At 32.7% G+C, this 13,547-nt stretch overlaps 1 protein-coding gene across 1 annotated transcript; it reads right to left on the bottom strand.

The window, feature by feature from the left end:
• Positions 1–4,379: 4,379 nt before the first annotated feature.
• Positions 4,380–12,617, bottom strand: LOC145617694 (tetraspanin-18-like). The gene is made up of 6 exons (XM_081672433.1): positions 12,165–12,617; positions 10,310–10,409; positions 9,952–10,032; positions 9,639–9,743; positions 6,072–6,272; positions 4,380–5,152 (listed from the first exon to the last, which is right to left on the bottom strand). The coding sequence occupies exons 1-6, from the start codon at positions 12,476–12,478 to the stop codon at positions 5,087–5,089; spliced, it is 867 nt and encodes a 288-aa protein (XP_081528559.1). The 5' UTR covers positions 12,479–12,617; the 3' UTR covers positions 4,380–5,086.
• Positions 12,618–13,547: the final 930 nt, after the last annotated feature.

The raw sequence follows: 13,547 nt of genomic DNA, 5'->3' as shown, positions 1-13,547 counted from the left end.
GAATAAATTTCAAATTACATTTTCCCTACTTTATGTCAAATTGTTGCAAATGAAGTAAAACGGAAATAGTATTAGTAATATAATTTGAAGAGTGAAGTTTAAGTCAGATTTTTGGAATACTTGGTAAATCTATCTAGCTCGAAAAAGTTTGGAAATTAGTAGGATTTGCAATGTGTCAATTGGCTTGCTTGTCATTGATATTAGTGTTTGTCTATTTAAGATACAAAGTGTGAAGTGTGTGTGCTCATTTACCGATTTAGTTTCTTATGATTTTGAATATTTTGTTTTGTACTTATTTTACCATGAATGATGAAATTACGAAAGCTTTATGTAAGAAAATGAAGTAATAAGTGGGATTTGTGGATATCGACAAGATACAAAGTTTATGCCTTTTTTATACTCGTATTCTTTTAAGATGTAAGAAGTTCTTTTTCCATTTTATACAAGTTAACAATACTGTTATGATCATAAATAAATAAATAAAATGAAAACCCTAAATTTGAAGGGAATTTGTAATACGTAATATTTTATTTTTTAAAGGTAATTTGTAATTAATAGCAGTAAGGGTGCTTTACTGAATATTCATTTGATTTTATAGAAGTGAATATTCAAAATTCTTTTGAATGTGCTCTCAAAAAACAAAAACAAAAAAATTCTTTTGATTTCATTACCTCAAAACTCTTTATTTTAATCAAAATATAGCTTTAACTCAAAGTCTCAAAGGTCACATATACATTAATGAACATTATGACTTGGACCAAATTAGTTATTATTGACAGCACAAGTGTACAATAGCAAAGTTTTTATTTTTTATTTTTTTTGACATCTTTAATTTAATTTAATTAGTTTACAGAGTAGTATATATATTGACTGTAAAAATACAGATAGATGCATTTTTCTTATTACAAATTAATTTTATTAAATGCAAAGTTAACTACTACACCGTACTACATTCGTGTGAATACTGACTATGCTTTAACTTTTTTAAATATTAAGGTAAGAAAGTCTTCCTTAACCTGCATTACTAATGAAACAGAGCAAAAGTCAAAGTTAAAAATAAATATCAATAAAAGTAATTTTAAAAAAGTTTTTATAAAATTGCTAATTGTAGATAGTAGCATGAGTCAACACCTTAACAAAAGCCAAACTAATGAGTAGTAAATGATTATGTACTTGACATGAAGTTTATTTCTCCAATCAGAAATATTATAAAATAAAAGGAAAAAAAAATGTTATAAAATAGAAGCCATGCACATGACAATAATGGCCAAATTATTTGGTAGGTGTTATATTGTCTGTGGTTGCATTTTCCACCACCTTATGTCATTCAGTAGGAAAATACTTACATTCTACATCAAGAGTATATTTTTCATTAAATAAAAAAAAAAAAACTTTTAATTATTTAATTTTAATTTTTTTTAAAACTTGCAACTCACCACATGACCACACACATTATGCAAGAGATATTGAAGTGGATAAATGGATAAGTCGTTAAATTAATTTTATTAGTAGATTGTTGAGACGTTACAGTTAAATTATTCTAATGAAAACTGTATTAACTTTTTCTTTTTCGTCTCTTTGTTAAATTTTATTTCTATATGACGAGTTGAAAGTAAAAAGAAATGGAGCATAATCGGGTAATATTAAGTCAAATATTCAATATGGTAAGTGACAGTGCATTATTGCAACTTCTACTACACAATGTGCATGAGATATGGGTATGTTTTGGGACCTTCAATTTTGCAAGTAATGTCAATAACAAAATTTTTGAATGAGGTGGACTTGCAAGTTGTAAACTTGTAATGATTGAATTGTGAAATTATGTTGAGTCTTTTTTAGAAGTGTATGGCTTAACTCGTTTTGTTGGTAAATTTTGATAAATCTTAGTAAGATGAGTATGTTATAAATATTGTAAGATAGTGTAAAGTTATCTTCTTTACATTATTTAACGGCTCCTTGTCTATTGTAAATAGCGAATGTAAAATTATTTTAAAATGATTAAAAGACAAAAAATCACCCTAACATTAGATAAATGTCACCTGTTTTTTTGTTTTTTTTGTTTTTACCTTTGTTTGTAGCCCATGTATCAACAGATTTAAGAAATTGGCCCGTGAATGATGGGCTAACTAACAAGTCCAGAATTCATGGAGTAGTGTTTAATAACAACGTGCAATTAACTTCATATGAATATTTATTTTTTTTAACCAGAAAACAATGGTGCAATTGAATTAAATTATAAATCACCGATTTTTGTTGGCATTACATTTGTTTTGTTGGTCCATTTATTTGATTATGCTAAAAAGTCTTGTAATCTAAGCAAACCCCACCACTTAAAAAGAAAAACAATGATTATTTGCCTTTTAAAACTTGGCCCTAAAGTATTGCCTTTTAACAAGAAACTACCAAATCCATTAATATATATAGGCCTACATTCTTCAATCTTCATTAGTTAATTGTAATTTTATTTTATTTAATTATTTTTTTTAATTACTTTGTTTGGAATTTTGTCAATTAATTTAGAGGGCCTGCATTAAAAAAAAAAAAAAATTAAAAAAAAAATTAAAAAAAAAAATTATTGAATGGCAAGGGAATTACCAAACGTTGGATGTGTAATTTTAATTTCTACTAGGGTTTAAATGATTAATTTGATTTTCTTTTGTTGAAAAACAAGATTTTAAGTTTTCCGATAATGATTTATGGAAGGGTCCACACTCGAGGAATAGTAAAGAAAGAAGAATATTATTCTTGCACGAAAGAAAAACAAATTTTTTTTAATGCAAAACGAGCATATAAAAATCACATTTATATTGATTTTAGAGGTTCCTTATTGTTGGTTTCCGTCGTTTGAAGAATCAATGCTTACAAAGTATTAGTGAATGATAGATGATGTTTTTTTTTCCTTTTTTTGGGTGTTAAGAAAGCCACAAGGGCGGGGTGAGAATCAATCCCAGGATCTCCTGGGAACGGAAGGGAAGCTCTAACCACTTGAGCTATCCCTCACTCTCAATGATAGACAATGTGTTTCGTGCCTGTATGTGTTGTGGTGCCATTGAGTACTGGCTAGATTGCATTACATTGGGATAGTGATCATTGATGGTCTACTCCCTACATTCTCTGTTGATTAATTGGTTTACTACCTACATTCTCTAATGATTTTCCCAGTTTCCATTAGGTATGTTCTTCATTGATATTACTTACCGCGTCATAGATTCATTCAGACTGTTTTTAATATTCATACTACATCCGTTTCTCACATTATGTCCAACTGGATTTCGTGAGATATATATAAAAAAAAAATTCAATTGTTGCATGTAATGTAAAACGGAGGTAGTATAAATTAACAATTTTCTCTTCCCCACCCAAACGGTTAAAAAAAAAGAAACACGTTCTATTGTTGGTTTTTATTTACAATAAATAGGAAGATCTTAAGAAATGCCAGAACAGAAAGTAGTTATTTAACTAAGAAATAATTTTACGTAATTATTACTTGGCATAGAAGTTTATTCCCAGTAAACATTTAAATATTTTATGATTTTATTCCCATAACTAAGCTTTCCTAATTTCGTAAGCTAAGTAAACTTTGATGTGTATTGGCCGGTAAGAAGCATGACAGTAAAAACAGGGATGATCTTGACGTTAATGAAGGTTTTATCACTTCTGCTTTGATCTTGATTGTGCTTAAGAGTTCTCCAAATACTCATCAGAAGAGGGGATGATCATATGATACTAGACACAATTTCAATACCCCTATTTTTCTGTAAACAATACAGCCTAAACATCGAATTAATCCTGATATATCAATATAAGCAAGACGTGCACACAAATCAACTGACCGAGTTTACATTAAACATTTCGGCACAGGGTAGATTCTAACATCCTGAACCTCTTCAATAGCCACTCTTCCAAATTATGGTCCCAGGAGAACTACAAGGGATCTAGAATTAAAGAAGAAAAAAAAGCAGGACAGAATTGCAGGTGCAAAATGAATGTACGAGGGGTTACAGGCTTGCAGTACAGTGACTACTGTGGGCCTGTTTTGTTCTGGGAACAATATCGTTTCGATGAGCTAACCCAGCTGTCTGAAAGAGATGTATGCAAGCCCTGCTTCTTAAGCTGAACATGCACAATTCTATCAACTACTTTAATTAAACCTTAACAACAAATTGCAAGTAATTAATATTCATCCAAAAACACTAACTTCATAGAGGTTGCTCTTTAAGGCAAAGAACGAAACTGATTCGTGAAATTAATTTACTGTAATTGCAACCAGACTGTTATTCGAACTAGTTCTGAAGTTTTTACTCTACACCTGCAAATTTTTGACAAGTTCTCAATATTCAGTATTAATAATCAGATACTTGTATTTTAACAAACTTGATCAGAGAGTAGTAGCATATGTGCCGCCTTGGCGTTATTATTCTTTCGTACACCCTGACATACAGTGGAAATTGCTTGATTATGCCTTCAAACCATTTAACCATCAGGGGAAGAGGGGGTAGTGGCTGATCGGTAGTTGTATGGATATAAATGAACTAATAATCAATCTGTTATAGTGGTGTTCACAAAGTACATGCATTTGAGTGATTCCAGATGTTCAGAAAGAGACTGCTTACCAGAGTACTTCTCCAGCAAAAATTTCAGCGTTGTCTAATTAAAGAACTTCTGCGCAGTTGATTGATTAAGGACATGAAAATGAGTTAACAGGATTGCCTAATTAAGGCAAACAATGAATGACCCATGAGATCTTCCTAGAGTTCATGAGTGCGCACAACAAATTACAGCTGCAATATTGCAAGTCTATTCTCCCAGTTGACAATTTGCAGTACCTATACAATGAAACTGTTTTTCTAAAATTCCAAAACTTCACACGTAACTACTTACGCCGTTCAGTAAATTTAAAAATGGGGAATAGAACACCGCTTGATTAGATTTATATCACATCATGCAGAAGGCTATTTCCAGGAATTGCAACAAAAAATGAAGGTTATTGGATAACTGTACACTGAGAAGGTCAATTAGCTCTGATCCGAACATGAAAATTACCACTTCTCTTCTTTCTTCAGGATGATACTCGCCTTATTGAAGATTAGGAGTTTACACTAGATGATGCATTCAGAGACTGGTTTTGGGATGATTCATTGTTCAATCCATACTGCACCACAGTAAATAAAAATGGATCTTAGTTAGTATACCCCAAAATTGAGATGCAGGGACACCATGCTCCATTGGCAGTGCACATTGAATAAAATTCCAAGTAAAACAATTTTGAAAGCCACTGCACCACAATAGTTGACACACGAGCTACTACAACATGCTTATACAAGAATCTATATCATTAAAGGAAAACAAGAATAATGGAACTAAAAACAAGAAAACAAAATCCAAGTATACTGATTTCATCTCTAAACACAACAGGTATTAGTTGTATCTAAACAATATATCCATTTAGAAAGATATTCAAGAAAGGATCCAGAAACATTGCCACATTTCTTGACAATATGGCTAATTAGTAGAGTTGAGAACATGCAAACACATAATTATTGTTATGTGAAGGGAGTTAGCCAGTTAGGAAAAGGGTTTACAGAATAGGTAAGCCAGGGACAGGAGAAAACTTCATGCCCCCCGGGGCGGGGGGTTGTGCACTTGTGCCAATTAGTCATGCCTTACCAAGTCATTTCTGTGATAAATAATCTCAGGATTTATTTTGTCGTGAGAATCCGTAACTTTGATGAAGATGGTATCAAACAGGTGCAGTTATAAATCAAGTTTTTTTTATATAAAGCATAGCTAAACTCCATTCCTCATCCAGCATATTTATTTTAAAAAAATTGGTATCTGCATTTCGCATATCTAGCATATTCAATAGCACTAATCAAGAAGCATCAAAACATGTGTCATATCACTTCAGCAAGAACTGTAAATGGTAAATTCCCAACAGCCTATCACTTCAGAATCTCAGCCTGTCAAGACTCAGAAGTTATGTACTCAGAACAACTTAATAGGAATTCCAGAAGAAAAACAAAAAAGTATCATTAAAGCAAAAATCTAACAGCTTCCTTTAAAGCAAGTACCTTCTGTCTTATCCGGGTCGTCCAGATGTCAGAAAAAGTTCCCCTTCCTTCACCCTTCAAGGACGATTGATTTGATTGAGAGTAAAGCAGTGGCTCTCTTATTCTATCTCTTCCAGCAGCATTACCATCCTCAACATCAGAGTCTTCTCTTGGAGTATGAATCATAGCTCGTAGGACCAAAGATAACAGGACCGACAATGCCTAAGTTAAATAATAAACTGACTACACGGTCAGAGAACTGAAAACATGAAAACCAAATAGTACATATGCAATCAAGTCCCAAAAGATATTGACATTTTTATAAAAAAACAAGTATCATTCTACGCAGGAGGTCCCAAAATAAACTACAAATTACTGCATTGGATTGTACCAAAAAAACAGTATTTTGAAATCAAATGGCTTAACTGAAACAATATTTTTCCCTTTTATCTCTACCTCAATTCAACCCTGTTTTTTCTCCCTATATCTTAATACTTACTCTTTTTTCTCCATCCATCTACTTATAATTATTTTTATTATATTAAAATATTGTTCTTAAAGAAAGCGCAAAAGGCAACTAACAAACTTATATGGGACGGAGGGAGTAGTATTTTCTTTGTATTCAGCTGCACAAGTATGTTTATGATGTTATGACACGATACATAAAGCAGTTCAAAATTCCTCGCTAAGGTTTGACATCTATAATGAATTCATGATTATTGATCCCAAAACATGACTACCATCATATAACTTGAATGATTATTTTAGATTGCTGCCATGATTAGGTTGCTGCTTTGGTACAAATATGTACACTAGAATGATTCATAAATGTCAACAATCATGAGGTGTGTAATGCCATCATTACATGATTCTTGAATTGCTCATATTTAGATACTAAAATTTGCAGAGGCTGCACCTCTTGATTATTGGCTAGGAAATAAATAGTGACAGTAATATTTCTCTTCCCCTTCATGTAAACTTTCAGTTGCATTTCCTATCCTTCCTAAATGATCACTCCCTCCGTTATTTCTTCAGTATCCTGTGTCCTCTGTACAAATTTTGTGAAAACTTTTCACTTGTATTTGTTTAAAATCAGAGGGTAAATTTTAAACAGAATTTTTTTTTTTTTTTTTTTTTTGATATTACTACCCTTCCATTGGATAGCCTTCATAAAACCACTTATACCCTTTCCTTCAATGTGAACACTCAAATGATTTCCTATAAGCAGTCATATCTACTTGATTCTATATTATCACTAATGTATAAAAACATGTGAAGACGGAACATTTTTTTCAATCTGAATCTCCCGGAGTCCCAGTTGCACGAAACTGTATAAAACATGCAAAAGCTAGTTTCTAGTACATATGCAGTATATATCGAAGTAGTTAACAACTACATATATGTGAAAAGAGACCATTTTCTAGTGGGTGAAAGACTGAAAGGTGGAAAGTAAGAAGCATTGTATATACGACAATTATCGAAATCTACAAGACACAAATGAGAACAAATAAAAAATAAAAGAAGGGTCTACAGTTACATGACGCAGCAGGACCAATGAAGAAGAGATGGAAAACAAAATTCAGCATGAATACAACGTGGGACAATGCAAGCTAAGGAGAACAATACCAAAAACTATATTTTTGATAAAATTCCACAATATCAAAGCACAAGGCTGTTAACATTGAGGAGTTCTACAATGGTTATCATATCAAAGGGGAAAAGATGGAAGAAAAAGAAATCAACTACCAGTAGCAGAGAAAGCACATTTCAAAGAAGTTTTCATCATTGAGTTGCTGCCAGGGGCCCAGAAGAAGCATTTTCTGTATTATTTTACTACTTTAATGGGCTGTTCTGCAGTACATACTACATAGCAAGAGTATTTAAGAAAACACAGAATGATTGGGCCATTTTTTCTTCGTAACATGTCCTCAGCATTCAAGTATCCAAACCTATTCAACATATTGAATGCGCAACATTGACAAAACCATCCTCAAATTCTTCAAGCTTGTTTCTCCTCAGGTAAACATTATAACATGGACACCTCACAACCATGGAACAGAAGCTTTCATTCACTATTCAGTATACTGATACTGGAAAGACATTCCAATTCCAAAAGCCCTTGGAGTTTCATGTTTGCAGAACTGCCATATTATATTTCCAACTCAATCCTCTTTCGGCAACACAGGCTCATCCTTAGTGTACCAAAACTTCCATCTTGATTGTTGGACTACTCTTGCATTCTTTTGACAAATTTATTACTAACAAACAGTGTATAGTTTAAGCTCTACACTACTAATAATCTATCTCATAGTAAATGCACTGTTTATCATCTAAAAACATGTGAGTGATGTTACACTTTTCTCTGAATATTCTTTGTCAATATCTCTAATTATCCCTTGTCTCTAGGACATACAGCTACTAGAAAGATAATGTTATTCTCACAAAAATAAGTATAAGATAATCCAGAGGATTGAACTCATTGAAGTGTCCCATATTATAATATATGATTGTACTACACGTAGGCCACAACTCACAATAGCAAAGAATATCATAATTCCATTATGAATAATTCATCCTCATCTTGACAAGTAGGCAGTCATAACTCATAATTGCATGCATGGGCTGGTAGCATATATGATGACTTGTACCACAAAATTATAGAGCTCAAAATCTGAACTCTGAAGATTTAATGCAATATATATGCACCATCCTAAATTCTGGTTTATTAACAACTCTTAATCAAATGCACTTCACCACTTCCCATTGTCATGCCCTCATTGTCACCAAGTTTGTTTGACAAGGAATCACATTAGTGTTCCTTTCTTGATTGTTCACAACTTGTACACCATCTCTTCAACCAACTTCACTTCTCAAAGGTGCTGTCACTGTTCCATGCTAATTTAACCTCATTTCAAAAGCAAATTTTATTTGAAGAGTATATCCAAGTATTCAAAAGCCACAAATCCAAGTTTAGGTTGTGTTATGCTGAATGATTAAGCCTCATAAAGAAAGCTCAATGCTATCAGGGGAGCATGTCATAACGCAAACCTCATATTATTATCCAGTTCTCGTTAGAAACACTAATAACTTTTGGCCTTATCTTCAGTTCAAGGAAAATAAAAAATAAATAAAATAAAATAAAGTAAAATCAGTGTAAACTATAGGGACAATACTTTCCTCCCCTACAGCTGTGCAACAATCAACTTTTGCTTGAAAATGGCCATAATATTGTCTGGTAGAGAGAAAAATAAATTAAAAGATGTTCATAGCTTTCTCCTCCATCTTAGCCACACCAAGACATAGTTTGAGATACTTCTACCTCATACAAGATAATATGCACAACACACATGAACCCAACAAAAAAAAAGGATAAGATATGTTCAAAGCATTCATTTTGTGTTTTTATGCATCCTGAATGACAGATTACTAGAGGAGAACAGATACCAGCACCAGTCATCAAGGGGTTGAAGACTTGAAGCTATTTTTTTTAAAAAATAAAATAAAATAAAGAAGCTAGTTTCAGGATATTTCTGTAGTGGGAAAATTGAGAATGGACTATGATCCAAATGTCAAAAAATAATGATATACCTGGACACTGAGCAAAGTTAGGCCAAGCCACTTGCAAATATCAATATTCTCTTTTACAAAAGATTTAAGCTTCTCAAGCTCCCCAGTTGGATCATATGGAAGATCCTGAACAACAAAGAAAGACAAATAAAAATGATATGAGTATAGAACCAAACAAAAAAGACCTTTAATATATGCATCGGAAGATCCTGAACAACAAAGAAAGACAAATAAAAATGCTATGAGACTATGAGTATAGAACCAAACAAAAAAGACCTTTAATATATGCATCAATAGGTGCCACTGGTAATTAATTTGTTTTACATGAACTTACCTTGTCCCAATGTTGATCAATTGCAATAAAAACCACGGCAGCTGCTTCAAGTAATATTAGCAAAATTGCAAGGAAAATGTACTGAGGAATTTACATGTTAAGGAAACGTCACATAACTACTGGACAAACACCTGTTCTATTTGCTTTTTACAACATCGTCTAAATTATACCCCGTATCAAAGATCCGAGAGATCTTCAAGGCAATAATGAGTATCACAGGCCATTAAAGTGCATCGTCATATAGAAACATTAAAGAATCTAAAACATTTTATAAAACACAAAATTTTGGCTGATGCCTGCTACAATGCACCATTTGCTAAAAGAAGGCATCAGATTGTTTACATTTGTCCAAGGATACAAAGCAGAGGCAACAGCCATTGAATCCTTCAGCTGCAATGTGACCAATGCAAGACATGCAGCATAGTAAAACACCAGCCACCATTAAAAAGTATATGAACCTGCCAAAAAAAAAACCCGATGAAACCCATACGTCATTCAATTACTGTAGCTTCTCTATCAATTCAGTTAATACAATTTCATGTAGTTGACCTGTAATGACACATTTGAGTAGAATAATTATCTCAAATGAAAGGTATAAAACATATGATAAAGAAAGATGATTACTAATAAAGTAATACTTGCATACTACTCGAAACAAATTACTCTAGCTCCAACCGACAAATATTTGTCATTGTTTGATTTTCGGTTGTTTGATTACAAAAGGTTGTCCATTAAAGTGGTGTTGGCAATTTAACAGTGTTTTGTCATCAAATAAGGAAGATAAATTTATTCACACAGTAAGCAGAAATTTTAAATCAATAACAATGGTGTGTAACACATATAAGCAAAACAGAGGAATGCAACTACAAATCTGTTTTAATGGAAAAAGAACAGCATTAAAGTAAAGACATTATGATTATTGGAAAAAAATGAAATCTACACTGAGGAGATTTTGGTTCCTTTACAGAGTTAAGGACCTTAAGGTATTGTGAAAACCCTAAAGCAAAACTCCAAACCCCTAGAGTTACTAACTACCAAACAGGCATAAGTGAGGTATATGGCATTTGATTATAAAAATCTTGAGGTTAATCTCTGTATATAGATCCCCTGGTAGCATTTCTCTGTACCGTCAATATACAGAAGAGTTAAATTAATCATTTAAGATGTAAATGACATAATTTCTACAGCCAAGTCGGCCATCTTAGAGAAAATTTTCATACTTATTAAATCAGCTGACAAGAATGTTGCTCTTGTTTCCTACATACCATCTCACAATTTCAAGCAAATCTGTTTGCCAATGGCAGAAACTTTATGTCGACCCATTGTTTCTAAACTTGCCAGAAGTTGATAAGCTATTTATTAGTGCTGCAATTAAGTTGGTGCATTCCCAATATAAATCGAAGTGCTCTTTCTGTCGCTCCTAAAAAGATAGACTGATATACATGCACCAGATCTATGGTTGGCCAATGTACAACAGGAAAAGGCAGAAGCACTGACACTTTGCATTGTCCCACCTTCCTTTACGCCTTCTAATACAATCTGATCACCCAATCTTAGACCCTATAGTTGAATGTTTTCAAGCATTTGGCCACTTATCACTTATCATAATCTAACTAATAAATGTAAGAACACAGCAATATGCCTACTCCACAGCTTAAAACATGACTATTGAACACATATATAGAAAGAATTATTTAGCCTTTCCCAGCAAAACAACTCTTACTAGTTAAAGTTGTTACTGTTTTCTTGGCCAGAAATTCTCAGGTCATAAATTTGGGGATACTAGAGTTGATGCATTACTTCTCATTGTGGTACATTACGAGAATTCTTGCTTCATGTTTTTGGGATATTAGAGTTGATGCATACATTACGACAACAAAGCTTAGCACATTGATGAGCTTAACACAAATAAAGCGAAGAGGGACAAGTTCCAGCGGTTCCACATTTCCTCATATAATCTAAATGCATCATTAGATGGAAAATGGAATCAATTCAAAACATCTACCCACATAAATCGTATCTCGCTTACTAATATTTCATTAATCGTCGACAAATCTAACAACAACAATCGAAAACATCTTTTACTAGTAAAATCATATAATAATACATATATAATAAATAAATAAATAGATAATAAATAGACATAATTGTAAAAATTCAGCAAAAACAAATAATCAAAATGGCAAACTACTGAGGTTTTGAGAGATTTATACCATGGTGCAGGAAGCTGAACAAAATGCAGCTGCGAATCCAAATCGATTTCGGACCCTGAAACTAATTTTACGGCAAAATCAATAGATTCAATCTGATCAGCAACTTCCAGCGATCCTCCATTGATGTAAAAAGAAGGAAGATAATTCGGAGGTGGAGCTGAAGGCGGAGGTGAAGGAACAACCGGAGCTTGATTTTGCCACTGATTTAGCAAGTAAGCGGAGTAGATTACGGTCGAAAATCCGACGAAAAATTGCAAGAAATTGAGGAATTTCAGATTGAATGCCAGTAATTTGTGACAACAATTGGTTCTCATTGTTTGAGTAGTGGAATTTCTGAGGACTTTGAACGAGGAATTTGGGGAAAAATTGAAGGATTTCTTAATTTTTTTGAAGAACCCTAACCCTAAAATTTGGGATTGCAGAAAAAGAGCGCGAGAAAAAGTGAGGGAGAGCTTTTGTTGAGTGGAATGAATAATGAATTATGGTTGAGATTTGTTGTCTGGCTTACGTAATGATGAGAACGAAGCGCAACTGTTTTTCAAATTTAGGATTTGGCGTTGAATCGTTATTTTAGTGAAAATGTTTGGAGGATTTCCATACTTGGACATGTATTCATTAATTTTACAAAATTTTATTAGGGTCTGTTCACATTTATTGAACTGAACTGAACTGATTGGAGATGAAATGAATATTTTATGAGAGAGGGAAATTAGGAGTTGGACTGAACTGAAGTAATTTGAGCTTAACTGAACTGAACTGAAATTAAGTAAATGTTAACAGGCTCTTACTCATACAGAGTTTATAAATTAAGTATACTCGAGTTCAGTTAACATCACTTAAATGGTTACGAGTAATTTTATCTTTGATAGTATTATAATTTTAATTTATATTAGATTAGTTTGATTTAAAAAAAAGTTCAAAAGATTAAATAAGTTCGGCTAAATAAGTAGATCTAAGTTGACTAAGTATGGATGAGCTTTCTTTAGGGGCTTGCAAGTTATGAGTAAGATTTGAAAAGCAACAACTAGTCTTCATAGTAAAAACTTTAAGCCACCATTCTCTATTGTTGTAGTCTGGATTTACTTTAAAGTATATTGCTGTAATCTTGAATCATCTTTGGTGGTTTATTTGTTGAATATTAGTTGATGGAGATTTCTCATTTTCTTAGGAATTGTGTTGCAATAATGATAGCTAAATTCATCTATATTTAGGTACATTCAATGAGGAACTAACAAAATACTATGTATGTAGAGATAGATTGTCCTCTATGGGACATAGCTCGCAAGGATTTGCTTTGGTGTAGGACAAAAGGCCTCTACTAGGTTGAGGCATCAACCACCATAAAAGGATAGCTTTGTTCTCCTCAACTTCCAATGTGGGAGC

Source organism: Chenopodium album, chromosome 26 (assembly GCF_948465745.1).
Source record: "Chenopodium album chromosome 26, dcCheAlbu1.1, whole genome shotgun sequence".
Lineage (NCBI taxonomy): Eukaryota > Viridiplantae > Streptophyta > Magnoliopsida > Caryophyllales > Amaranthaceae > Chenopodium > Chenopodium album.
This window is presented reverse-complemented; position numbering and strand designations above follow the sequence as displayed.

Coding starts and splice junctions, on each gene's coding strand:
- LOC145617694 (XM_081672433.1), bottom strand. CDS start 12,478: ATGAGAACCAATTGTTGTCACAAATTACTGGCATTCAATCTGAAATTC. Junction 10,410..12,164: donor GTTCAGCTTCCTGCACCATG/GTATAAATCTCT, acceptor TTTTTTTGGCAG/GTTCATATACTTTTTAATGG. Junction 6,273..9,638: donor TAACTTTGCTCAGTGTCCAG/GTATATCATTAT, acceptor TATTTAACTTAG/GCATTGTCGGTCCTGTTATC.